Source organism: Anopheles arabiensis, chromosome 3, assembly GCF_016920715.1.
Source record: "Anopheles arabiensis isolate DONGOLA chromosome 3, AaraD3, whole genome shotgun sequence".
In the NCBI taxonomy this organism is placed as follows: Eukaryota; Metazoa; Arthropoda; class Insecta; order Diptera; family Culicidae; genus Anopheles; species Anopheles arabiensis.
In genome coordinates this window covers 20,627,592-20,654,211 of record NC_053518.1, presented here as the reverse complement: position 1 = coordinate 20,654,211, position 26,620 = coordinate 20,627,592, and the positions used below count along the sequence as shown (strand labels likewise).

General features: G+C 44.5%; 1 protein-coding gene across 3 annotated transcripts; it reads right to left on the bottom strand.

The window, feature by feature from the left end:
• Nucleotides 1–42: 42 nt before the first annotated feature.
• On the bottom strand, nt 43–25,607 carry LOC120900929 (phosphatidylcholine:ceramide cholinephosphotransferase 1-like). Of its 3 annotated transcripts, none has more exons than XM_040308546.1 (4): nt 24,895–25,607; nt 1,961–2,669; nt 1,711–1,889; nt 43–1,626 (listed from the first exon to the last, which is right to left on the bottom strand). In XM_040308546.1, exons 1-4 carry the CDS (start codon nt 24,958–24,960, stop codon nt 1,465–1,467), a joined length of 1,116 nt encoding a protein of 371 aa, XP_040164480.1. In that variant the 5' UTR covers nt 24,961–25,607; the 3' UTR covers nt 43–1,464. The 3 variants fall into 3 exon arrangements, with proteins under 3 accessions (XP_040164480.1, XP_040164478.1, XP_040164479.1); XM_040308544.1 differs by lacking the exon at nt 24,895–25,607 and adding an exon at nt 13,159–14,619; XM_040308545.1 differs by lacking the exon at nt 24,895–25,607 and adding an exon at nt 5,344–5,887.
• Nucleotides 25,608–26,620: the final 1,013 nt, after the last annotated feature.

Sequence of the window (26,620 nt, the reverse complement as noted above, 5' to 3'; positions counted from 1 at the left end):
AGTCATCACGAACTGTTCGAAAAAACGAAAGCTTCGAAAAAATGTATTCTTTCCTTCTTCTATTGGTTGTTTCATGATTTCGTTTCGGTTTCTTACACAATAAACGCTTTCACTATACAAAGGCAGTTACGAAGGCACAAACAACACGGGCTTTTACGAGCGACAGTCTATAGAGTTTCTCGCTAAACGAGTACCGGGCTGCGTACGACTGGGCTGAAGCGGGAACAGCTTCAAAGTTGGAACGTGCACAGCTCATCTTGAGTTAAAACAAAAAGAGGGACCAAAAATGAAAACATTCACCAATCCTGCGTCTAGAGGCACCGTTCAACTCTTAGGATCATCACCGCACGAATGTTTCATTTTGGTTTAGACTAATTATTGCTATCTTCTCGTATCGGCAGCGCACGATGAGATTGGCTCGCCTGGTTCGATACGCAACACAATGCTCCTATATACAAATGGTAACAGATAAGCGAAGATGCGTTCATTTTGGCAAATTAGCTGACGCTTAATCTTTTTTTTTTCTTTTTTCAAAAATCGAATTAGAGATTTTATATAAAAAAGAAAACGTCCTGACACACACAAAAACCCAAATTAGAAGCCTCGAGTCTAGCCTATACACATCTACGCTTAAATGAATCGAAAAGAAACCCGCTAAAATGCACTACATATATGTATGTGTAGGATGTACTGTACACAAAGGATTGCAAAACTGCATTCCCAGCAAATGAACCATCCACTACACCCGTGAACGAACGGGACCTGCTCTCCCCTGCCTTTTTGCTCCAATCTTCCGCTTGTTTTGCTAGCATTGCGCTCGGCGCAATTTGTTATATCACATTGATTTTCGTCGTTCGTTTTGTGTGGTTTGTGTGGAGGTTTGCAGCATAGCTCCACAATACTTCTTCATACCAATAGCACTTAGGGATGAAGAGGGAGGGACAGTTTTGGCCTTACAAACCTAAGCTAAAATAGAATCTACCTAATCTGACTTCTGTAAGCTTGCCTTCGCTTGCAACAACATGACCACTCTGCTCTGCCAAATTCACAAAAAACTGGGCTTAATTTAATAAACGCTTGCTGCTGAATGTTTCTATTAAAAAAAATGGGGATGGTGCTATTGTAAATCCAAATCGACAGACAGAAATGGGAAAATTCACTCGCGAGGGGAACAGGTTGTTGGCTCGTGGCACGAACTTTAACTAACCCCTTGCACAACTATCAGATCCCTGCACACAACGAACATCCTGCACTAAATCCGTACTTAACGGGGTATTGGTTTTCAAGTCTTTTCTTTTCCTGTTCCTATGGACATTTTAGGCTTCTCGCCACGTCGCCTAGACGGTGTAGATATGCTGCGGCGGTAAGAGAACAGGTCGACCGTTGAACATGCGCCAGCTCTCCGCCTGCCGGCGGATGTTCCGGCGCATCCTCAGCCACCAACCAGACGGCGGTGGTAAGGCATCAACTTTCGCGTCCCGGCAGTTTGGGCGACTTTTTCGTCCAGGACGAGGGTAGCGACAGCGGACAATCGTACTGGAGCGGGATTGGGCCGCGCACGTTGCGCTCAAAGTAGCGGAAGGCAAAGTACCACCACTCACGTCCGATGTAGTTGTTGCCGTTTTGCTAAAAAGGAAGGGAAGATTTTAACGATTAGTTTGTGGTTTTATTTTTCGCTTACGCGCGCAGTACAGGCTGTGGCTGGCTTACCTTTAGCAGCAAGCTGTTGTTGGCAAGTGTGTGGTACGTCCAGAACAGTCGCGTCGTGGCGTAGTACGCTATCAGCACGTCGACGGTGTAGTGGCCGTGTGCTACCAGCACCATCACGACACCGGTCAAGCTGGCCAACCAGTAGATCCAATGGATCGGCCAGAAGCGTTTGGGTGAATCTGTGAAGCGGAAGAATACACCAATAAGCGACAACCTTCGATCGATCACCTGCTCGCGCCATTTGCCTTACATTCCGATATCACTAGATAGCCAAGCACGAGCGTTACCGTGTGGCCACTGTAGATGTAATCGCCGCAGTAGATCTGCTTCCCATTAATCGAAAGCCCCATCCCCGAGATGAGCTGAAACGCGCGCTTCACGATCACGCCCGCACTGCTCGCGTTGCTCTTCGGGCTGCAGTAGTACGTCCGGCTCGACACGGGCAGCACCGTGACGTACATCGTGAGCGAACGCATCATGTACAGGATCGACAGCAGCAGAAACACGCGCCGCATCACGATGAACCGATGCTTGTGGAAGGTGATCAGCAGTACGCACGAGTTCACCACCACCATGATCAGTATTTCGCTCACATCGAGCGCCCAGTCCTGCGGTTGCACCCGGTCCAGGAAAGCGTCCGGCAGCGGCCCATACACGTCCCGGTCGGGGACGCGATCGTGCACCAGGGAGAGCGACACGGTGGCAAGGAAAAAGTTGCCCGCTAGGAACAGGAGCGCTAGCAGGGTTTTGCCAATTTCCTTCGGATAGCGCGACTGATCGTCCCGCAGCGGCGAGGGTGTATCGATCTTGATCATTACCGCATCGCTCGACGGGCTGCCGGTGTCGGAGGGGGGCGGCTGGTGGTTTTGCTGGTGGTAGGGCGAGCCGGGATGTGGGTAGGCCGACGGGTGGTGGTTCGGTGCATTGGGGCTGTTGTAGTCGTATGAGTCAGGCACTTCCTGTGAAAAAAGTAGTAAAGAAAGCGGAAAAACCAATTAGCCCTTTTCTTGTTAATTTCGTTTGCTTGCAAGGGGGTTTGGTTCTGTGTTGCTTTGTGGGTTGGGTTTTTTTTTGTTATATTGTGTGTGCTAATGCAAAGGGAAATGGCACCGCCAGTGACACGCGGACGGAAGGAAATGCACTTTCCATGTACAACGTATCTTATCGGCACGGCATAGGACACACACCCAATCGTTCCTCAATTGCGCTCACCGAGACACCGAGATTGCTGCAGCCAGTAAAGTAATAAAAGTAACGGAAGAACAGGACCGAATTCTTTACTTATACTTTTGCACAGCTCCTTTACCCAGGGCGTCCCGGGCGTGTGTGTGTGTGTGCTCAAGGGCAGAACTTTGACAAGAAAAGATGATGTGCTGCACCTTCTGCTGGTACATGGGGAGGTACATAGTCCCGCTGTCTTTTGTGCCGGAACCGGGTAGAGAAGAACAACAAACCATTAAAAATCCCGAGGGGAAAGACGATTTTGAACCATTTGCTTTACAAGGCATTACCAAAGCGATGGGTTTTTGTGTTTGCCTGTTTGCTGTGGTTAGAGTGTGTAGATAACGATCGTGGGGTAGAGGCAAAAAAAACAACAACAAGCTCTGTATATGTAAAGCAGGTAGATAACCGTTACAGTGTAATACCTTCTTCTGGAATCGTTTCGAACGTTTTTGGGCGGTCGTTTTGTAAGTTTGAGGCGATTTTTGTTCTTGGCTGAATGATCACAATAATGAGTGTCACTTGTAGTGTGGTGTTTTTTGGAGCGCACTCACGACCCCAATCCGACTCCTGCTATTGTTAGTCCGATTCTGACTTCGGCAAAATCTGAACCACTAGTTTCGCCCGGGGTCGGGGTCTTGGGGTCGTTAGGAGTCGGTTTGAGCCGACCGGAATCAGAGCCATTCGGAGTCATCTGGAGTTGATCGGAGTCGACCGACCTGGTGCAATGTGCTTGTGATCAGACATTTCATGGTGCTTTTTGTCTTTCACTTTGCGCATGCACTTCATATACAGGTCTTTGTTTCGAAGATCGAATCAGGTCAACTCCGGCCGACATCAACCGACTCCGGACGACTTCAACTCCGAACGACTTCGGACATTGCTGGGCGGACCTACCTTCCGGAGTGGGTTCCGAAATTATCGGAGTCCGGTTGGAGTCGACTACGTATTTTTGTCAACTTCACCCATCACTTGCCTAGCACAGGTCAAACAACAACGAGCAGGCCCCGTTTTCCTTCCCTTTGTATGGGAATTTTCCACACATCGCGTGACTCATGACCTTATTTTAGTGGTCCACAAATTGTCCTCTATTAGACCCGGTACCCCCGCGTAATCTCGTAATTTCCCATCGATCCGACCCGGTTAATCCAGCCGATAACTTTCGTTTATCATTACCTCTACTGTATCATTAACGAGTCGCACCAGGTGTTGGACATCACCGAAGAAAACCAGCAAACTTTACACTAATCTTATCGTAATCCATCCCCAAAAACAGCGCTGATCCTTGTGATTCCAACGGCCCTTTTCAGAGCTTCCGACCATCAAGAAACAGGGAGGGATTTGCAGTGATTGCCAAACGTGGATTTTCACAGACATGAGTCATATGCACGCCTCAGACAGATAGATAAATGTATTACGTATAGACTAGGAAGTCGTAGTCATATTATTTATGTCTTGAGCAGTGGAAATATGCACTAATGATCAAGTAATTAAGTCATACTATTCCACCCAAACAGTTTTAAACCTGTTACCCGTTTTACTTTGTCTTACTACCTCTATTTTCCCAACAGGATGGGGACCAACAGCGCGATACGATTTAATATCTTTATGGCCTGTTGTACCCATGCATCAAGATAACGTCGTCTGTGAACCCTTCTGTGGTCACCCCCCAGCAAACTGCAATTAAGATTGATCGATCAATGGGTCCCACACGAGCGTCCGGGAATTGCAAAAATCTGACTGCAGTCGTAAAAATCGTGCTGCCACTGTTTTGACCGTTTTGTAATTTGCTAATTTGATTGCTTTTGATAAATCCCTATTGGGATTGGTAACGCATATACTAACACGAAAGATAGCTGACAATAGAGAGATCGGTTGCTATTCGGACAGCACCACTGCCACTGCGACCTTGTGTGTGCACACGAAGCGGCACGATCACTTTCCCCCGGCACGCAGAGAGGTCTCCACACGGTGGTCAGGAAAGTTCTTGAACGGGCATTTTGCTTTTTTCCTTATACGCTTCACAAGAGAACATTACACAGGTTCTAGAGCTATCCTATTACAGCTGTTTACACTTTCATCTGCGCTTTGTGGTGTGAGTGTGTGATCCTTCAGTTGCATTCGAGTATCACTTTACATTGAACGCTGCATCAAGCTGACCCGCGATCACATACTGTAATCATTTCGACACCGTCTGTAAAGAAGCGATCGGTCCAGATGAGATTACGAATGGCGTCCTCCATCGGAGCTGGCGCTTCATTACATACACCCCAGCGCATTGCTTATCACTCACTAACAGAACTAGTTTCTCGCACATTCCGGTGTGTGCTTTACTTGATTTGACCGTTTTTTTTGTTTGCCTCCAAATATCCTCTTCATTTCACATTACAACTCACACACAAACACACTTGCCTGGCAGGGGAGGTAGCTCCAAGGATGCACACTGTACGTGTACGACAGCCTTTGTATCGTCTTTGCCGAGGGCCATCCTGTCTTGAGCATCACCTTCATCGCGGCAACACAGCTGATATCCACTACCTAAGGCACTACACCACTGCCAGGTGGCTTTAGTGTAAGGGGCGGAAAAAAAGGCACCAGGATCGAGGCCGTCTACACACAGCGCACAGTATGTGTCACGCGGCGCCACCACACAAGCGGGCACACAACAACAAAAAAACCGACCCCGGGACACACAAAAGCACAACCGACGCACTGAAGAGTTCTACCACGAATGCGTCACGTCGCACGGCGTAGGAGCAACAGCGACTGTACCGATTGATGGCCGTACATTTAAAAAAACACACTACCGAACCCGCGGTTAGTTGTTGTGTGCGCCCTGCACCGATGATCGTTGTGTGGTATTAGTTGGCCGTTTCGTCATTGCCGACGTCGTCGTCGAGTCAGCAAAACGATCGCGAGCGCACTCGCTCGCGACTGTATGGCGGTGGGTGACTCGTTGTTACTTGAGCTCCCGGTTGCGGTTTTGCCAGTTGTTTGTGTGTTTATGCCCTCGTCCTTATCATTAGATTACAGTGTGTGATGTAAAACGGCGGAAAAGGTAGGATTTTGTTTTGTACTTTTGTATTTTAATCTAATCATCTTGCACGTTTTATCTTGAGTACACGCGCTATGATGCGTGTAATAAATTGCCTTTTTATTCTTTCTAAACAGTGTTGTAATTGATCTTAACACTAACTAGATGTCGGATCACATAAGTGGAACTATATATAGTATAGAATTCCCCAAAAAAAGCGATATATCTGGCATCTGCGCAAGGTTTATCCTTCTATTTATTTATCATTCGTTATCACAATCCATACATGACAGCAAACATCTGCCCTAGAAGACGATTAACCACGACCCGTGAATTATGAAACTCCCGGAACATGACATTTGCCGCAATGTTGATGCAGCTGTCCCTCCGCGGAAGAAGACCCAACGACAAAGTCCTGTAGCTTGTGTGACGTTCGTACATACGCAGCTCACTGTCAACTCGGCTAGATAACATCAGCTGCCGTCCAACAAAATCCGCCATATCGTATGAGAGATAATCGTAGGAAAAAAAGAGTCAATTTTCCGACAATTTAGTACGCGATGGTACATTCGGGGGTTTATAGCAACAAGGTGTGTGTTGGAGCCGAGTGCTACCGCGCGTTTAGGGGCTACCAGTTGGGTAGATAACGCTTGTGGTAAAAGAAAGGGTGTTGCTGACCATTTTTACTGGGAGTGCAAATAGTACACTCCTTCAGTAACGGCAGAGATTTGGGCAACGTTCTGTCTGGAGCAAACAAAACTATTGCTTTTTTTTTTGTTGGAGTTTTTGTATCTCGCCAACCATCCAAAACCCACCGCACATGTGTACACGACGGCTCAACGAACCACTTCAAAGTAACAGCTTGTTAAGTAAACAGAATTATTATCACCATTGCCCGCGCCTGCGATTGCCCACGATGCCATCACATTTGCACACTGTTTGGACTCCACATTCATGTTGTTGTTGTGGTTTTCTCTACACCATGATTGCTGACTGATGTTTATTTGACATTATATATTTTTAAAGTTCAATTTTTAATAGACTCCAAAAGTTTTTCATATACTACTCATTCTTCATATTTGATTCAAGAACCGTTGTCAGTCTAGTGCTGTATTTACCACTAAATGAATATCAGTGACTTATTGATTACCCATGGCAGGACAGTCAGTCCTATAAATGAAACGGTTCGGTCCAGACGGAGTTTGAACCCACGACGGTCATGATATTAGGTCGTGCGAGTAGATGACTATACCACGGGATCGCTAAAATATACTAGAGGTCCCGAAGATTTCCGTTTCATTTCCGTACGTTTCCGTTTTCATCTCTGGGAGAGCAATACATTTGGAATACAGCGGTTTTCAGGGGTTCTGATAGTTCAAAAGGGCTTAATAACTCCAAGAGATTCGTTCTCTACATGCCGGAGAATCTTTGTATAAGAACTACATTACTGGTTGACAAAACCATTGAGTAATCCAACAAACATAGACTTAAGCGTCTATTGTTGTCCTTAGAAAGTCCTCGACAACCATTTCCCTCCTACTGCCTATCTTGATAGAAATCCCCATTAACGATGGACGATCATAACTATGACCTATAGTCACCCTGGTTGTATTAAACGATCAACATATTAGAACAGAACCCAGCCGCTGGTTATTTGATTTAATTGATGCACTGTACGATACACGATAATCGTTCCAACGTTATCCGACATTATCGCAACGCATTACGCAGATAAGCACACCACCATCGTGAACGTATCATTTGTAGTCACTCATGTTCGGATCGAAATGCCAAATCAGCAACCACTAACGACCACCACCAGGTTTTACTGTTTTACTGTCCCAAGATACAGATCATGTGCCCTCTTCCATGCGGAGATGTGCTAGACATTTAAAACAAAGGGCGTACCAACTGACGGAAATTCACGAGGACCAACTAATTGATGGTAATGACAGTGGACATTACTATGTGTTCATCAAAGCGCAGGGGGACGGCAACAGAGTAATTTGACGTATCGTTTGATCATAAAATAAAACGAACTATTCCATCCTCGGAGTGGGGATGGATTAAATAATTCATCCCGTGCATAGTAAACATTCCATTGCCCCAACATGGTGGTAGGTTTGCAAATGAAGCCAGTCTAAACGCATGCTGTCACTGGCTTGCGATCTTTGAATTATTCAATTGCTCTAGAATGTGTACTTGTACCTCACTGAACCACTATCAGCTACGATCGGCACATACTGCTGATAGAACTGGCGTACAGACAAGTCTTAGGGTACGTTGAAATAGGAATGGAATGCAAAATTCCACTCTTTTTACCAACATAAGAAACAGGATGTTCTAAGCGTTTTTTCTCTGCTGGTATTAATGGCGTTCTACCAACACATAGACCACCTTTTTTACCATGTATTGTCCCTGTGTGACCTATAATGACGAGCTATACGAGATGTACGGCGACCTCACTGTCGTACAGCGTATAAAGCTCGCCAGGCTCCGGTGGGCTGGCCATGTTATACGCATGGAAACGGACGACCCAGCCCGTAAAGTCTTTTTAGGCCGTCCACAAGGACAGAGGAGGCGTGGTAGGCCCAAGTTGAGGTGGCAGGATGGCGTGGAGGCGTCCGCCATTAAGGCCGGGATAACGGACTGGCAGACGAAGGCGCGAGACCGTGAGCGGTTTCGGACACTCCTGAGGCAGGCCAAGACCGCAAAGCGGTTGTAGCGCCGGATAAGTAAGTAAGTATTGTCCCTGTGTACTAACAAAAAAACGCATTTCTTATCATCTACCGAGCGTGCTGCTGCGTTGATAATGTGACTCTACTCGTACCCCCCTCCGAGCAGGAGATTGCGCGTACACAAGGGAATCATTTTTTTATTGACGCTATAAGGAGTACACACAGTACACACACTCTCTCTCTACAGGCAAGTCATCTATCGTCATCCGTCCAGATAAGTTCCGGAGAGGCACGTATACCTGCACCTACTGCCATCTAGTGCACGAGTACCGAGATCTCGAGAGGAGGTGGTGTGCCAGATAATCGGGCTACGAGTGATAATGGATGCTAAATTTGTTCTCTCCTCCACTGGCCTTGGAGGGTGATGTGTGACGAGGAAGGACGGCTCTCACAATGATGGGAGGGTGTTGGACTTACTCTGTCACAACTCACTCTCGCTCTGACACTCTGACACACTATTTGTGTACTTATCATCTTGCACATTCATTGGCTTCCAGTGCCGTTGAAGGAGGACTGTGGTGGCTGGTTGACACGTATTATCGTTTATCAGAGCGCTTCATGTTCAGCGCACTGATTGATTGGCTAGATATTGTGATGTTGTTGTTATTTTAACACATTTGACACATTTCATTATTACTGTGTGCACACGATCAGAATAGCAGAAGGCTCTGCTATTTCCTATCAACACTTCCCAGTGTCAGTGTTTTGTTCTCCATTCCAAACGCAGTGAGTAATGCGCACAAATTTGCATTTACCACCTCTTCCGGCACGACCTCGCTTTGTCTGCTGTCTACCCTGCCCTGTCCGTCCAAAAAAGGGTACACACCTATCAGCACATTAATTATTCACCCACTGGTCACTGTCTCTACCCACCTACGAACCGAGCACTACCAATCAATCGCTATCTACAATCGTTGGCTCGTGTGGCGGAATTAAACGATTTGTCGATCGGCGCACCGGTAGAGGAAGGGCATGGGTGACACAAATGGAGACCACCGTACCGTTGATAATCTTCTGCGTCCAAAACGCATTCCAAACAGCTCTGGCCTTCACCGTTGCCAGCTGCTAGCCGCAAAATAAATTGCACGCATTTAATCTGTGCCGCTCGATCGATATTTATACTTCGCAACGATCCGCAAAACCCGGTGTGCAAACGAATTGCTAATTTCCGCACTCATCAGCGTCCCGAGAACGTCAATAGCAGTTCCTCCTCCCCCTCCCATTAACCCCTTCCACCTGTTCAGCTGACTTCATTTGAGTGTGTGTGTGTGTGTTTTGTGCTACTAAATGACTACGGTAGTAAACACCGTTAGCTGCCCCGTACGTAACCTGCTGATCGCGATAGAACGCTCAACGCCGATTGCCGGACGGGTCTATAAATAATTATAAAGCACTGCGCCGCCTTCGACCCCAAAACATTCCCGCGTAACCGCCATATGTCGTCGCGATCGTGAACGATCGACGATCGTCAATAATTCACTCGATTCGATTAGATTGGTCAACCCAAAACACACACACAACAAAGAACGGCAACAGGCCGAAACAACGGACCGGTGAAGCTCGAAGTCCAAGATCAAGAAGTTCCCGAGTCAAAGCGAACAATGTGTGAAAATATGACGCATGTATGTACAAACAGATTGGTCTGTGATTTCCCAACCCCAGCAATCATATTTATTAACTTCAATTGCTTCTCAATAACAATTCGTTGCATTCTCTTAATATCAGTTGATACAGTTTGTACGAGAAAGTTTGCTGGAAAAGGAGGCACCACAACACCAACAAAACAACTGCCGTTCAGTTCAACTTCTGTTGTCCTGCTGCTAGCGCGCAGGAAGTCAAGAACATTCGATGTGGAATTTATTACCGGTCAAGGTAATACGCCTCCGTTTACATGGTAGATACAAATAAAGCGGGATTGCGATTGAGTGGAATTTGGTTGCACAACAACATCGCAACCGAACACGGACGATTATCATACTGGAGATGGTGCTTGCCAAGGACGCGTACGCGGTCCCCATCGCAGCATCCGTTGTTGTCAGCTTGGTCACTACTATCGCTCAATTTTGTCATCCTCATCTTGGCAGATATCATCAAAGTAGAGGCGACCAACGACTGACTACACGATAGGGATAGGGTCGGTTGTGTTAGCTGTGTACGCATCAAGTAAAGGCCTCTTGAATGGTCCCGTGATTGTAGGGCAGGGCCTATTGCTACTTATTTGTTCTGCACAGCGGAGGAGAAACACGGCTGCACTGAAGGGGTCGGTCCAATGGCGACAAAATACACCTTCGAGTAGCACATGCAGGCGTTTAACACATCAAGAGGCCGACCGGATGGACCATTGTGTCCGTCACTCGTCGCACTCAATCTCACCGAATGTTGTTGACGAGAACTGGAAGTGTTAACTACTGTTATTAACTTCAGATATAGGCAAGGGCATCGTTATCGGATCTTTTAAGTTATGCAAATTTAGTTTATTTAGAATATTGGGACTCTGGTAGTAGGTTTTTGGTTCCAGTTATCTTCACCATAGTATAAGATGTAACTGTTATTAATCTAATAGATATATTGGACAAGATCTGGGCTAATGAGCTCCTCGTCTGTATGATTTGGACACTGGAAAGTTAACACTATGACGGCAAGGCTGACACACACTTGACAGACACACCAGCTCAAGCACGCAAACAATGCACGCAACGTGAGCCGCTACTCCGTTGACAAGGAGAATAGTCCCTCTGACTAACTGTTGCGCTTGGACACTGGTTTCAAACCGTTTAGCAGGTGTTTAGCAATGCGCTCGTAGTGTTGCTCAATAAGGGGGAGAATTTCAAGACCGTAAAGCAGGTTGATAATTAGTTTGTCGTCACAAGTGGAATCTCTAGAGCACACGATGATAGCTAAATATTAGGAAGAGGAGAGACTTCTACCAATTCTTAGTGTACCTTTTGCGGAAATTCTGCTTGTCTGATGTTATCTTCATGTGTGATATAACATGCAAAAAGCATAGAGCAACATAAAAAATCGATTACAAAACCGCAAACCCCTTCTCAGAATGGTGAATGGATAAATATTGTGTCCAAAAAGCACGCACTCCGCTTGCTGCTGGCGACTTGATCGCACACGTACGATCGTACCATCTTGAAGTCAAAACAGTCGTTACTGTAGAACCACACGGCGGCAACAGCAGCAGCAGCAGCAAAAAACAAGCTCCATTTGCCAGCTGAAATGGTTTCACATTACTCTTACTTTGCGTCCAACAAAACCTTCCGTACGTTGAAGGCGAAACAATTCCACTCGTCACACGCGGGTCGCCGGTCGCGGTCACCCGACACTTCTAGAACATTGTTCTCTCCCCCCTCATCATCCGGTCTGTCTGTGTGAATCAGCCCAGCTGGGGCAGTGTGTTAGCTAAGGTAGTGGAAGATCTCTCCGTCTCCCGTTTGCGTTTAAATGCACCGTTTGGGTTTGGTCCCTTAAATAATAAAGCCGCTGAGAGTGTTGCTTCGTGAAAGGAAAACTTTTGCCGACGAAACTGATTTTGAAAAAGTAAATAAACTGACTCACACTCTCAATGGCGCTCTTCAATTTGTGTTTGTGGCGCGGTTTGACGGTGAGGCGTTTTTCGTTTCGATTTGTTTGGCTTCCGGCGGAGGACGATGGCGACCAAAGTCACATAAACAGAACCAGCACCACCACTACTACCACCCGTTTCGTTTGGTGGTACCATTCACGTTCTATTACTGTATCGAGGCGGTGGAAAATATGCACCGTCAGTGCTCGGAGACGGAGCACTCCCCGCCGTATCTCGGTCAGAACAGAACGGACGGTTGACATAATTTTCTGCGACGCAATTTTCCACATTCTATTAGATATAAAGCGAGATAGAGAGGGAGGATCCAATCGGTGCCAGTCATGACATGATTATCTTTGCTACCTTCAGAAGGGAGCAGAGTGCGTTCTCTGTTTGTGACCTAATGATCAACGATCATCAGTGGTTTGCGTAGAAAAAAAGTACAGGGAAAAGCGGGAAATCTTTACGCCCACCAGGCATTTTCTCGATGCCGAACAGAACCGCCGACTGTTTATTTACGATTTGCTACACCGAAGAACGTCCTCTACTACCATTTTCACGAAACTATCCGGTCGCTTTATTTTTAGTAAGACTCCCACCATTACAATCCCCTAGCGTGATCAGTATCATTCAAAGTTGAATTTCATCTCAAAACACGGCCAACCTGTGCTCTTCGGGGGGAAACTAATATCTGCCCCTATCTAGCATCGGACAAAACAGCACCACATGACTCAATGGAAACGGTAGAATGTACGAGAAATAGAGCGTCTTAAGCCGGCACCACCTTGCGTCACATTGACCCGGCAAGGCACGGCATAGCAGTTACTTCCTCCCCAATACTCTCCCACCACTATGTTTCTCCGTTGCCGTTGCTTCTTACTTACTTCATAGTGCAGCTTGCGGAATGTTGAACAGTTGCTGTATAGTTTCTCGTAGACGGCCCTCAAGGTGCCTCCTGCCACCGGCTTCGCTTTCGGTGCGTAGTACGACATCGTCACGAAGGAAGTAGGAATGAACCCAAACCGACAAAAAGGGCCAAACACTCACACACACTCACACGCTCAGGCAACGGACGATGGTAGCGGATGTGTACGTCTGGTTGGGTTGTTGGGTTTAAAAACATAAAAAAAAACGCGCGACACCAATCTCGTATCCCTTCTTTCTTTCCTTAAGGTCGCTCGACGATCCTAACTCGGCTGGTACACTGCTTCGTCGGTCTTATGGAGAGGTTCGGTTCTTCGGATAAAACCACACAAACTACGCACATACACACACACACATAAAAGGCTGGCTAGATATGACGAGAAGCGGTTTAAAGGCGGAAGAAGCGACACTCGATCGCAGAAAAAACGTGCTTCTGCAGCCTTGAACACCGAAACGATATACCTTCGCGCGGTCTATAATCAAGTTGACGCTTTTTACGCGGTTGCTGCTGTTTGCTGGGTTATTCACGCGGGGTTTTATTTCTCAAGTACGCACGATCACGGTGGCAACATTGAACCAAACACAATCACGATGAGGGAACACACTCAACTGCCTCTTCCGGACCCAACAATTACGATGCGTACGGCGTGCGTGCGTGCATTTGCATCGGCGTCCAAAGATGCCACAGGTTCATTGTACGCTCTCACTCCAAAGACCCGACTTATACAAGAGAGAGAAGGAGAGGAAGAGAGAAATTTAAGGTTGCAACAGACTTATGCTGCAGAGACTGGCCCTTCGTCCAACGACGTTTCGGCGTACACTGGCGGCCCACGGTGCAGTCGAAGGCCCTTTTTCTCCCTCTCGGAGAGTTAAGAAATCACGAAACTATTGTTTTCTTATCACTCTGCCACACCGTTGGCTTTCTACTGTTGCCCCTTTTTATCACCTACAGGAGCAGCAGCAGCCGAAGAAGGTTTAAATGCCCGTCCGCTCTGCCTGTAGCGTGCTTGTCGGGTGCTCTAATTGATTGACTTTATCTGCAGACACAACAAAGACGGATGATCGAGTCGGAGGCGGCGGGATGCGCGGGTGGGATTGTAACAATACACGCAGCACCCTTCGAGAAGGTACCGAGCGAGCGCGTTTACACTTTGCACGAAAATGAAGGTCTTCTCACAGGCCACCACGCGGCACACACTCTCACGTATAGGAAAGCGTTGCGACCGTTTGGTTCCGCTTCACTCGCACAAATAACGCACGATCCAAAGGCAAACAACCCGAGCGCGTGTGTGTTGCATGTGATCGCGATCTCGCGCGATGTTCGTTGAGAGGGACACACACTGTGGAAATGACGGGCGCTCGCGCGCGCGTAAGAAAAGCCGCGATACCGGTCCACTCAGCTCGGCGGCGAGACTGAACAACGTGTTTTTGTGAGCGGTACCGCCGCGGCAATTCAAACTGTAGACGGCAGCCAGACGTCGAACGCTCTCTTGATTAGCCGTTGTGTGGGAGGCCGGGGTAAAATGGAGCCCATTCGTATGTTGATGCGTTTAAAGCGATAGGAAGGCTTAACGTTTTCAATAAAGTTAAGCCTGCTATGTTTTTTGCTTCAAAACAAAAAAAAACAATAGAGACTTTTAACTTTAACTCAAAACTCCTGATCAATATAACAAATATAACAATAAACCAAGCGCCAAAATTCCACAAAATGGCTCATAAACGGGGTCTAAACGGCTCAAATTGTTAGCCTAAAAGAAATGTAAAAAGACTTCGTTTAACAGAAGGTAAACGACTTGTTGTTGTTATCCGGCGCTACAACCGCTTTGCGTTCTTGGCCTGCCTCAGGAGTATCCGAAAATACTCCCGGTCATGCGCCTTCGTCAAACAATCTGTTATCACGGCCTTAATGTCGGACGCCTCGACGCCATCCTGCCTCGTCAATTTGGGCCTACCACGCCTCGCCTGTCCTTAAAACGCTTAAAAAGACTTTACGGGCTAGGTCGTGCGCATTTCCATGCGTACAACATGATCAGCTCACTGGAGCCTGGCGAGCTTGATACATTGTACGACTGTGAGGTCGCCGCACATCTCGTATAGCTCGTCGTTATAACGGCTCATCCATTGTTCTTTCGCTAGAACTAGAACGGCGAAATTATTGTTTAAATACTAAACTCCAATGTGACATACCAGTGCAGAATCAAGTGAGAACTGATTAATGATCGCAACTTTTGAAAGGTACCCACAATATGCTACACAGAAATATGCATTATACAGTTGTTAAAATTACTGTGCATGTGTTATTCAAAAAGCTACATTCATCATTTCCTCACAAGCTATTGCGCTATTAATAATTAAAATTTTTATAAATATGATAAACTAGAATTATAAAATATTTGTTTTGCAAACTATCCTACCAAACATGGATCATGCTGCTAACCATCACGAGAGCAACCATCACGAAGGAGTTCGTTAAGATGACCTCTTCACCCCAATGTCCATACTGCTTATATTTCGCTCTTCCGCGGCGGCAACTCTCACTGCTTGTTTGTGTTCGTTGTAACCAACTCTCGCTGAATGTGTAAGAAATAGGAACCAGCCAGATGCCCGAGCTCACGGTTCCTCTCGCTCTTCGGATTATCTTGCAACCCCTGCGGCCGTCCAGCAACGATCAAACACTTGTTGGGATTCTTTTCGGCGCAAGGGTGTCAAACTACGGTCGCAGTTCTGTCCATTAATTCAAGTGCATTTTTTTAATGTTTTGTAATCAGAATGGTCGAATTTCAAAATTAAATTTTCTCTCTAATCCTATAATGCTATTATTGCACAAAAAGGGTTTGACACCCTTGCCATTGCCAGCGAATGTAAACAAACTAAAGCGTCAGTATTATTTAATATTTTTCTTCCATTCTATTTGTGATGAAGAGCATTGCAACAAACGAATCAGTTTGTTAAACAGCTGACAGGACAGTAAGTATAAAAACACATTTTTTACTGACTAAGCACATGATCAGTGTTTATCGTACAAGAGACCAATTGAAAGACACACAGCCCAACTTATTGCCTCTTATTTTCATAATGCTTTTAGTATTTTTTCTCTCCCTTCCATCTCTATTTTTTTTTTTACCTCTACATGCATCTTGCCGTTCCGTGGGTTGTTGCGTAGCATTTTTCTAACTTTCTCTCACACTCTGTACTGCTCCCTCCTTATTTTTTCCACAGTAGATCTTTCGAGAGTTTCTCAGCGTTCGAGCAACGTTTCCGGTGGTGCGGGGTGCGTTGCAGTGGTGTTGCAGTGGCGTGTAACTATTTTTCTAACATTTCTATTCCTCCACACTGCATCGACCAAAAGGCCTAGGGTGGGAAGTACCGGTTTAGATGAACTGAGAGGGAACCGGGCGAGAGCCGAGAGTGCCTACGTACGTGCCTGGATGGAAGGGTACGATCGCGGAAGTGTTGCACCCTTGCGTTTGAATGCACACTTGAGTCTAGATAGGGGCGTCGGAATGCGATCTGGGCATGGCATACGTGATAGAAATTAATGCTCAATTCTTCTCCTACAGCTGCGACTCCCATTGATCGATTGATCGAACCGAACGAACAGGTTATGGAACGGGTATGGTCGCTTTCCAAGCTTTAAGAAAAATTCGATTGAATATTTCAACTGTTTTAGCATATCGAAAGCGCTGATGCAACAATCACACAGAAACATCATGGCAGGAAACAAGCAAAATGCCAGCCGCAAACTTCTCGAACGCTCGCCAACCAAACAACGGGGTACAATCCAATTACGTTCGAATCATTCGGCAATGTATGCGCTTTTGCTAGCCTTCAACTTCCGTTCCTACGCAACATTACACTGAATAGCAGCACACACACACACCCCACCGGCGATGAGTAAGCATCGTGCTAATGCCACGGACGGTAGAATAGAACATAAAACTACTAGCCTTTTAAAAATTGAGTTTGAAATGGAATGGCAACACCGTCCTTTCCCATTCCGCTCTGCTGCGATTGAAAAGTTGCTTGTAATGTGAAAATCTTAGCCCGCGCGATGTAGAACGATTCTATGGCGTTCTATAAATTATTCATTACAGTTACAAAGTGGAGAATGAACGACAATGGTAATTGAAAATTGAATCCTTACACCGGTGGGCCAACGGTTTAATGTGCGGTAAATATTTTATTCCATAGTTTAATGATAGTGTAAAAGTGTAGAGTTGTTTTTTTGGTTTATTCTCTATTTAACTTTAGGACCCAAATTACTTCGTGAGAACATTGAAGTTGTCACTTTCCGTGGGATGAAATCTACACAGTACAAACTGTTGTGTATTGTTCCAATCGTTTGGTGCATAAATCGATGGGAAGGCGTTAGTGACTCATCGTCTGAGTATTCCAAAGTGCAGTCGCGGGTGTAGTGATGGAATTAGAGTTTATTTCAGGGACACTTAAACTCAAACATATTTACTGCGGTTTATGTAGTTTCAAGGTCTTGCAGTGTTAAATATTCAATGTAAGTATGTTATAGCACTTAAGCGCTATGTATTTAAACATTTTTCTACTCCGAATATTTTTTGGTTGAAATCAATAAAGAACATTTATATTTATTATAAACTCTAAACAAAAAAATATAATTAACTGACAATAAAAAGAATAGATCAATGAATTGGAGCTTCCGCAAATTCAAAATGAGAGCAAGACTATTTTTTCAATTTGTTGTATTGTAATTTTTCTAAAACACATCTGTATATATTTGAACAAAATTGCTCTTTCATTCCGTTTCATACTTCAATTTTATTTTTGTTTTCATTATTCCTGTTTAAAATTTTAATGTATAATTTTTATCATTATTGCGAATCTATTATTTTAATTTTGTATTCTTTTACAATTATTTTTCTTTAATATTTATGTCACCATCAGTTTCATTTTCATAAATTCTGTTCATCTTTTTTTCCTTTCCGCACGAAAAGAATGATTCAGTTTGGTTTGCATTGGTGTGAGAAGGAGATGGTCAAATAAAATATAGTGAAAGAATGCTGTGAAAATATTTACAGGGTTTTCCAGGAGTTCTCATAGCTGTGAGACACTTTATTGACTCTTTCTTACGCGAAATGAATTCAATGTAAAGGGGAATTGGACTCTATAGCACCCTTGCACAAATAGCACTATAGCACAAATCCAATAGGAATTTCCAAGGAGCCTGTCCAAAAAGCACATCAAATACTAAAATTTTGGTTTTTTTGTCGTTCATTTTTAATCATTACCCTTTATTAATACGATTAAAAAGCAATAAATCAGGAATAAACTATCACAAAGCTGTACTGAACTATCTGAATGTTTGAGGGGTTGGATATTCTTTGTTAAATTTCTCAGATTTGAAGCCTTGAAATGATCGACTGAACTTATTAATGCTTATTGTTTGGAGAAATCCTTTTTTTTCTGCGTGAGTTGACATACATTTTTTACCAGCACTGTAATTACAAACAGAAAAAAGGAAATATCAACAATCACTAATTTCAATCAATTAGCCGCCGGGCCGGAAGTCCACGGTCCGAGTGCAGCAAGCCGTAGTACACGCAGTAGCTGCTGCACCACAGCAAAACAGGAAGCAAACCAGCGTTCCCTCCCAGGATTAAAAGCCATCGTTCAGATTGGCACTTGTTTGTACGCAGACCACCAACACCATCCATGCAAGGATTGCAAAGGCGAACGAATGCGAACGAACCCAGCCACAAAAGGATATTCACCATTACTACCACCACCACATACGGTCCTTCCGCTTCATTCTTTTAACCATCCTTTACTGCCCCGGACGGAACCGAATCGTCCAGGGTGTGGAGAGTTTGCGTTTGTCGAGCTGGCAGACAAAATAATTGTAGTGTTGCGTTTCCTCCCCACCCCAGTGTTCCCCTGTGGTCGGTCAGTGTTCATTTCCTTGACCTAATTCGCGGTACGACTACGGTGGGAGCAGAGTAGAACAACCGCGTATACACCCTTTTGCATGCAATCCTTTCGATATCCGCTTTTTCCGCATTATTATCCTTGTTCGGTCAAACGTGGTTCGGAATCACACACAAACAGCGCCACTTTCGCTCTACAGGTTTTGCTGTACGACGTAACACAATGACCCATTGACCCCTTGCTACGACTTACTCGCCCTACGGTTGCATGTCTTTCTTGTCCGTTTATGCGGAGGAGCCGCCTTTGATACTGCTGCTGCTGCTGCTGCTGCTCCACCCAGGGCAGGACTGGCAACCAACGTACTGGCATGATTGATGGTGATAAAAATGTAATAAATTGTGACATTTGACGGAAGATTGCAATGGCGAACATTGGGAGCATACGAAATAAGGTTAAAATGTACCGAAAAGTATTGTACATTCAACAATGTCTGATGAAAAACGAATTAACATTATAAACGATTAAAGTTCAACAGGTACTGTTCAACCAAATATTGTCAATATTCCTTTCAGGTTGATTGATATTTAATTATCAAAGTTCAAACTTGCCGATGTACTTCTTTCCCAATTCCACTTCCATAACCAACTCCAGCTCTTAATCGCAGTTATTACATCAACGCACAGAACGCACGATTACAGTAAATCATTCTACCGTGCCGGAACGTTTGTATGTGACACACCTTTAGACAATTAGAAGGTTCTAGAGGTTCTACCTTCGCCTTCGGAGAAGTAGTGGAAAGCATACGCAAGTCCGTCCGGGACAAGTACTTTCTTTGACTTGGAATGATTCAGAGCAGCGATAAGGCCATTAATGTGGTGAACCAAGCCTTTAATATTAATGAACTTCCTTACAGGCAGGCGAATGATGGAGGACAATTTACGGTGTCATCAAGGCTTTGAGCGTGAGTTGTGATGAAAGGTCCATGTCACTGTTCTTTATTCGTATACATTTTAACAGGGCTTTGTTGATAAAAAAAATACGTCAATAAAAAGGAAACAGTTATAGAATGCTCTCTCTTCTTCCCGCGTGTTGATATAAAACACAAAATGAAGGTGAAACATCATTCAACAATTCAACTCCGAATTGTTCATTTTCCACTCGTGTGTTCCACATTGACAGTGGAAATTGACCTTTAAGTTGGGCCACGGGCTATCAGGAGGGGAAGCCTGTGGAGAAGCAAAGAAGATATGGTCCACGGCACAGTTTAACGCAGAAAAGAGAGGAGCTTTGGCCAATATTACTCTGTTTTTTTTTCTTCTCTTTTCCCCTCTATTTCCCCCCTTTTTTTTGGTTTGGTTGGTTACTGTGCCAGTTTGCTTCCGTTGTGAAAATGTTCCACTTCGATGCGCTTTCCATCGGTGCGGCGTGATCTTCCTCGAAGCTGAGTGCTGCACGCTGCAACAGCAAAGCTTCAAATTGATGTAAACTGTTTTGTTGTGATTTTCAATGTTGATCTGAAGCGTAGATTATGAAGCATTCTGTGTTTGTGCAATTTTTGAACGAAGGAAACAAATATTAAGGAAGAAGCAATTAAAAGTGATGATTATACATACTTCAAAATTTATTGGGATATTAAAATTAAAAAAAAATCAATTATTAACACTCTAAAGTCAGTAGATACAACATAATGTGCCCCAATGGTGTTGCAATACACTGACCTTACCCTTCATACAGAAGAAACGCTAGACATAGTAGATAACATACACACTCACACGTGCTCTTTACGTCATCGATTCAACACACAGCACACAGTGCACCTAATTCTACGCAGAAATATGCCGATAAGACAGTAGGGCATTCCTCAATGTCCAGACAAGGCCGCAGCAGTAGCAGCAGTGGCCTGGGGCGAATAGAAAGCGAACGCCAATGCTTATCATTTCCGCAAAAGGCATTATACAGACGTCTGAAGGGGGGGCTTACGATACTGATTGTGGGTCTACATACTGGACTGGACGTACTGGATTCCCGTCTCCCGGTCAGAGCATTAGTTGTAAATGCGATTGAGACTGAGGTAGATGATTCATCGATCGTCAAACGTGGGCGAGCGCAGGCGTCTGTTGCACGAATGGATGAATCATTAACCGATCGCCGAGAGGACAGTAGAGCAGTTAAATCATCAGCTAAAGTACGTCAACTACTGCCGACAACTTACGACCGTTTCGTGGAGTGATGAGGATCATCTTTTTTTCTCGGAAACTGACTCGCACCGTTGTCGATGATGATGTTGTTTACATCTGTTTTGACTGTTATTTTATTTACTACTTCAAGCGCACTGTATTCACCACAAATTCTATTCGATATTGATGGTTAATTATTTTACTCAGCCAATTTTTAAACATTCTTGTAAACCCGGAGTCGGAAGTTCTGATGCGATCAAAAGCGAACGTAGCTAGTTTAATGTAATTTATTTCACATCATACATAATTCAAACCGTAATTCATAATTAATCCAAAATCCATAATTCAACTGCGCGCAAGTTCCGTGACCAAATAACGACCAAAACACACGTATAGACTTCACAGTATAGGTTTGGCAGCAGGCAATATCTTTTGTGGTGCAATACTTTTTTTTAATTCCAAAATTACGCTAAACCAAACGCGATCGAACGTTCCACATACACTCACACAGAAGTAGAGGAAAGAAAGAAAAAAAAACACCCATCATCAAAGCGCGAACGCGCGATCATCACACATTGAAAAAATGCCCGCTCTTGCAACACTCTTTGTGGGGTGTGCGCGCGAAATATAAAATCTCAAGATCAACGCACTTCTCGCGATCAACGCGTGGTGGAGCAGCCAAGCTGCTTTTTCCTTGCCTGACCAGTGTTGCAATAACTTTGTATCATTTATGACGCCTGCTGGCCCGGTAAGAGGCGAAGGATGGGTGGGTGGGTGTGTGTGTATCGAGGATCAGCGTGGTGGAAAAATGCCTCACACGCCCGCGTGGATCGTTAATGAACGAAAAACATCCGCCCCAAGCGCATGGTTTGGCCCGCATCTGGCCTTCACCGTGGATAGTTGCGCTCGAGCAGAATAGTGCCCGATTGGTATGCGGGGCCCCAGAGGTCAGCAGAGACGGGAGACGTGTGGCCCATGGAAACCTTGAGCACGGACCCCAATCACGGACCCGATGTCCGGCGTCAAAGCGCGAAACCGCCGGAATTGGCCGGTGACCATTAGCAGGATCCGTTGTAAAGGGGGGGGGGGGGGGAGATCAAAAATTGTCGTTGTCATGGCCATAGTAAAAGCCTTTTTTCTAAAACACATCCTGATATGGTGGTGTTAAAAATGGAACCTAATATCATCCAATCGATCGAAGGTATGGCATTTGAAGCATTTTCCATTCTATTCCGCCGTCAAATCTGTAAATGCGTGTTCGTTTTTTTCTGGTAGGAAATGCCAGTCCCGGGCTGCCGTGGAATTCCTATTACGTTGTACACACGTTGTGTGTGTCCTGGGGACGTGGTTGTCCCGGGTTTGCTGTGACGTGCGTTCCTGCTTTCCTTTCCGTCCCCTCGCGACCGTTCGGGCCAATGTTTATGAATGAATTTAAAAATAGTCAAATGGCATTCCGGCGTGATTTGCTGAAGATGGTTTCTGTGGCACAGTTGCGTTTTTGTTGTGTCCCGTGCCATCTTATTTCCTTCCCTTTCTTTGCGTCACTGTCCGTAGAGGACACTTTATTCATTCATAACATTTGAATTTGAATGTTGTTTGTGAGCGGTAAAGGTAAGCATTGTTGGAGTTCGAACCATTCTCATGTTCTGCTGCTGGTTGGCGAAGCGAACAACAGAGAACGGCAACGATGACGTTGGCTTAAAAAAAGGCAGGACTCACCACAGGACTCAATTTTGAATTGGGTTTGGAAAATCGGTCGGTTTCCGGGGCGTTTTCGAAAAAAGTAAAATGGTAATGGAGGCTATTTATAGAATCACAGGACACAATTACTATGGAAAAAAACATCGCGAGAAGCGGAAGGAGAATGATTGTAAGTTTCAGTTGTTCATTTTAAGTTTATTCTATTTTACAAAAAAGGTTCCTTTTGAACATATATTGTTAAACATTTTGTAAGTAATAAGTTAAATGCTTACTTTTATAACTTAAAACTATTAAAATGTTATAAAATATGCAATTATGGTAAAACTCCATAACTTAATACACCATTTTTAGGTTAGTTTTACTTTTTCTATATATTGTAAACACCCATGTATTTTCGAATATATGAATTAACATTTCGACACTATATGAACATTGAAATACATTAAAATTTAGAATATGAAATGTTCTATGCAGCTGTGGTAGGAGCTTGGAATTGGACCTACTAAGGTACTATACTTGGGATTCATATTTATGTTTGGAATCGTTTCTTTAACCGATTCCGGAATCAGAATCGGCTCGGGAATTGGAATCGACCTGAGAATCACAATTTGCTCCAGAAACGGCATCAGAATTGACTCCAGAATTATAATTAGCTCCAGAATAAGCATCAGTTCTTGAATTGAAATTAGAAGTTTTAGAAGCCAAATTAATCCGGGAATTGGTAAATTTGGGTTCTAAACTATTATAAATTCGTAATATCATTGGACTCAAACAGTTATTCTTATGGAGATCCCGAAACCGACTCCGATTTCGAAGCCGATTCTGTTTCCGGAGCCGATTCTGGATACAATTCTGGAGCCGATTCCAATTCCGAAGATGATTCCTGAGCTACTATCTGGAATAATTCGGAGCTAGCGGGAATCGATTCCGAAGAAAACTTTTTTTCCCCATCACTAGTATGGAGGATATGTGAAGATATATTTTTAGAACTTGGTCCGTGATGTAGGATAATTCTGAATTCTGAATCCTATTCATTTTATATATTTTTTTTAACAAGCTATGAACAAGCTCTTGCTCGATCGCTACCATACGCTTACAACTGTATTGTGCAAAATGTTGTACAATGTTAAGCAATGATCATATTCGATCATTCGGTGATCGTGCTGCAGTCGTCAACTTGCACGACTTAACAACATGGCCGGCATGGGTTCAAATCCCATATGAACCGTGACCTCTTGCTATGGACTGGACTACCCTGTTATGGATAATGAATAGTGGTATAAGCAGGCCTTGACCCCCGTCGTCAACGGTTGTGTTGTGATTTTAGTAGATTTAAACGATATGTCGATACAAAATAATACTAAAAAAACAGAACTTTTTTGTATAAACGATTCATACCAATAACCCAAGCATGGTGTAAGATTTGGTTTATCAGCCCTACAACGTTTTGCTTAGCTCTTGTTGAAAGAAAAAAATACACCCCCTTCTGTGTGTATCCAATGGCTGGGGGTTCGATGTGTGCGATGGCAACGCATTTTCACAATCAACCCACCAGCACCACCAGAACGGGCCAACAAAGCAACCCATCACCCAGCCAAAAAGCCCTTACCATATTACAAATGGTACACTGTTGCTCCGCTTATCAAGGTGTGCTCATTTGGTCTGTGTGTGTGTGCGTGCTTGAGTGTGTTGCAACACACAATCAGTAGCAGCTACACCTGCTAGCAACAAAAACACACCTTTTAACACACCTTCTCTAAGTTTGTTGGCGCTGGCTGCGTTACCACGTGCGTTAGAAAATGCTTCGTAATAGGTATAGGTAAATTGTAATATAAAAACAAACAACACACACACCCACACGATGACACTTAATTGTGTTAAGGACAAATTGCAAACGGAATTGCACCACGGAATACTTACCATCACGACCGTGGCTAGATCCAAACCGGAGCCATTCTTATGACTTCCTCTTGCGTTAATTTCCATTTCGATGATTAATTATTTGCTTGCAGTTTCGGGCTGTTTTTTGTTTTTGCTTGTGAATTTAATTTATTCAACTGTTACAGTTCTGCTTCGCCCAAGGCTATCTTGCAGGCTTGGCGTAGACAAGCTTTCCTACGGGATTAGGATGACGCACACCTATGTACACAAACAATATCGCACATACACATACACGTACACAATGACCGGCACTCGGTGTGCGGTTACAATATGTTTAAGCCTTTTTTTCGTATTCCCTTTGGCTCAAACGCAAATTTTGTTTTGCGCCAGCTTGTCGTGAAACGTAAACCGAAAACCGAAGAGGTTTTGATGATTCACATTAGCTATTATTACAGAACACTTTTACAGCACACATACATTGCTGCGCCACTTGCTGATCCCCGTGCAAGATCGTGCCAACACTTTCAAGATGGGAACGGCTAGACAGCATACGATACTGCATTACTTATACTACCGCCACTAACGGAGTGAACAAAAACACAAACGTAAACCACTAAAGCACTGCAGAATGCTTTCTTTTACAACGCTTCAAAACAACACCAAAATGTAACGCACACGGACAACAAAAAAAACGGCAACTCGCAACGCCGTTTCCGGACGACCGGTAGCTGCTGCTATTCGATTTTGACTGACGGAACGTAAACAATGCGGTCCCGCGTGCGCTGCTCGGGCACAGTCGTTGGCCCCGTACGCGCGCACCATTGCGAGCCAATCGCGAAACGGTCTCGTGCTGGAAAAAGGGGGTAAATGTTGGTGCGGAAGGGGTGGTGGGGAAGAACCAGGGGGGTAGTTTGTTTGAAACTGATGGCGTCATCGATGATGCATGCGGTGGGAAGGAGTTTCGTCACCATATTACAGGGTTTTCAATGATATTATTGACGTGTTCAGCGAGTTGTTGATTCGTTCGGGCATATAATTGACACTTTCAGCGAGATATTGAATTGTTCGGAAGCAGGCGTTGACAAGTTCGGCGATACTATAGAGCTGTCACTTTCGTACCCCTTGGACTGCAGCTTGGATCATTCTCATCAGAAGGTAAACAAACGGTTTTCGTAAAAATATGTTTGTTTTAACTAATTCATGAATTAAACAGCTTGGGGAATGATTATTAGCTACTTTTAGGGCTTTTATGAATGAAAAATTGAACCCTGCGGCACAGTGTGTAAACAAAACAAATGACAACACTACAGAATTGCTGAACTTGTCAACGCCTGCTTACGAACAATTCTATATCTCGCTGAAAGTGTCAATTATATGCCCGAACGAATCAACAACTCGCTGAACATGTCAATAATATCATTGAAAACCCTGTAATACACGATGCGCAATCTCAGATTGCGCATATATTCGTTTTATCAAAACATAAGTCATTTCGCGTAGCCAACCCTGAGCTATAAACGTCATTTCCATACATTTTCAGATTGCGCCAAGATTGCGCATAAATTTTCAAGATTATATGTCCGAGATATATGATTTTTTTTGACAGATAAATATATCAAACCGACCCGTTTGACAGATAAATATATGTGCAATCTGAGATTGCGCATCGTCTATTGCTACGGTCATGCTTCTTCCGCTCTCCGTAGTTTGCTCAATAGCTCATTGGAATGAGAGAGAAAGAGAATAAGAAAAGAGAGGATTATTT

Excerpts from the sequence above, each read along its gene's own strand:
- LOC120900929 (XM_040308544.1), bottom strand. The coding sequence starts at position 13,266 with ATGTCGTACTACGCACCGAAAGCGAAGCCGGTGGCAGGAGGCACCTTG. Across the intron at positions 1,890-1,960 it reads CTATCTAGTGATATCGGAAT|ATTCACCCAAACGCTTCTGG; the intron begins GTAAGGCAAATG and ends TCCGCTTCACAG. Across the intron at positions 1,627-1,710 it reads ACAACAGCTTGCTGCTAAAG|CAAAACGGCAACAACTACAT; the intron begins GTAAGCCAGCCA and ends CTTCCTTTTTAG.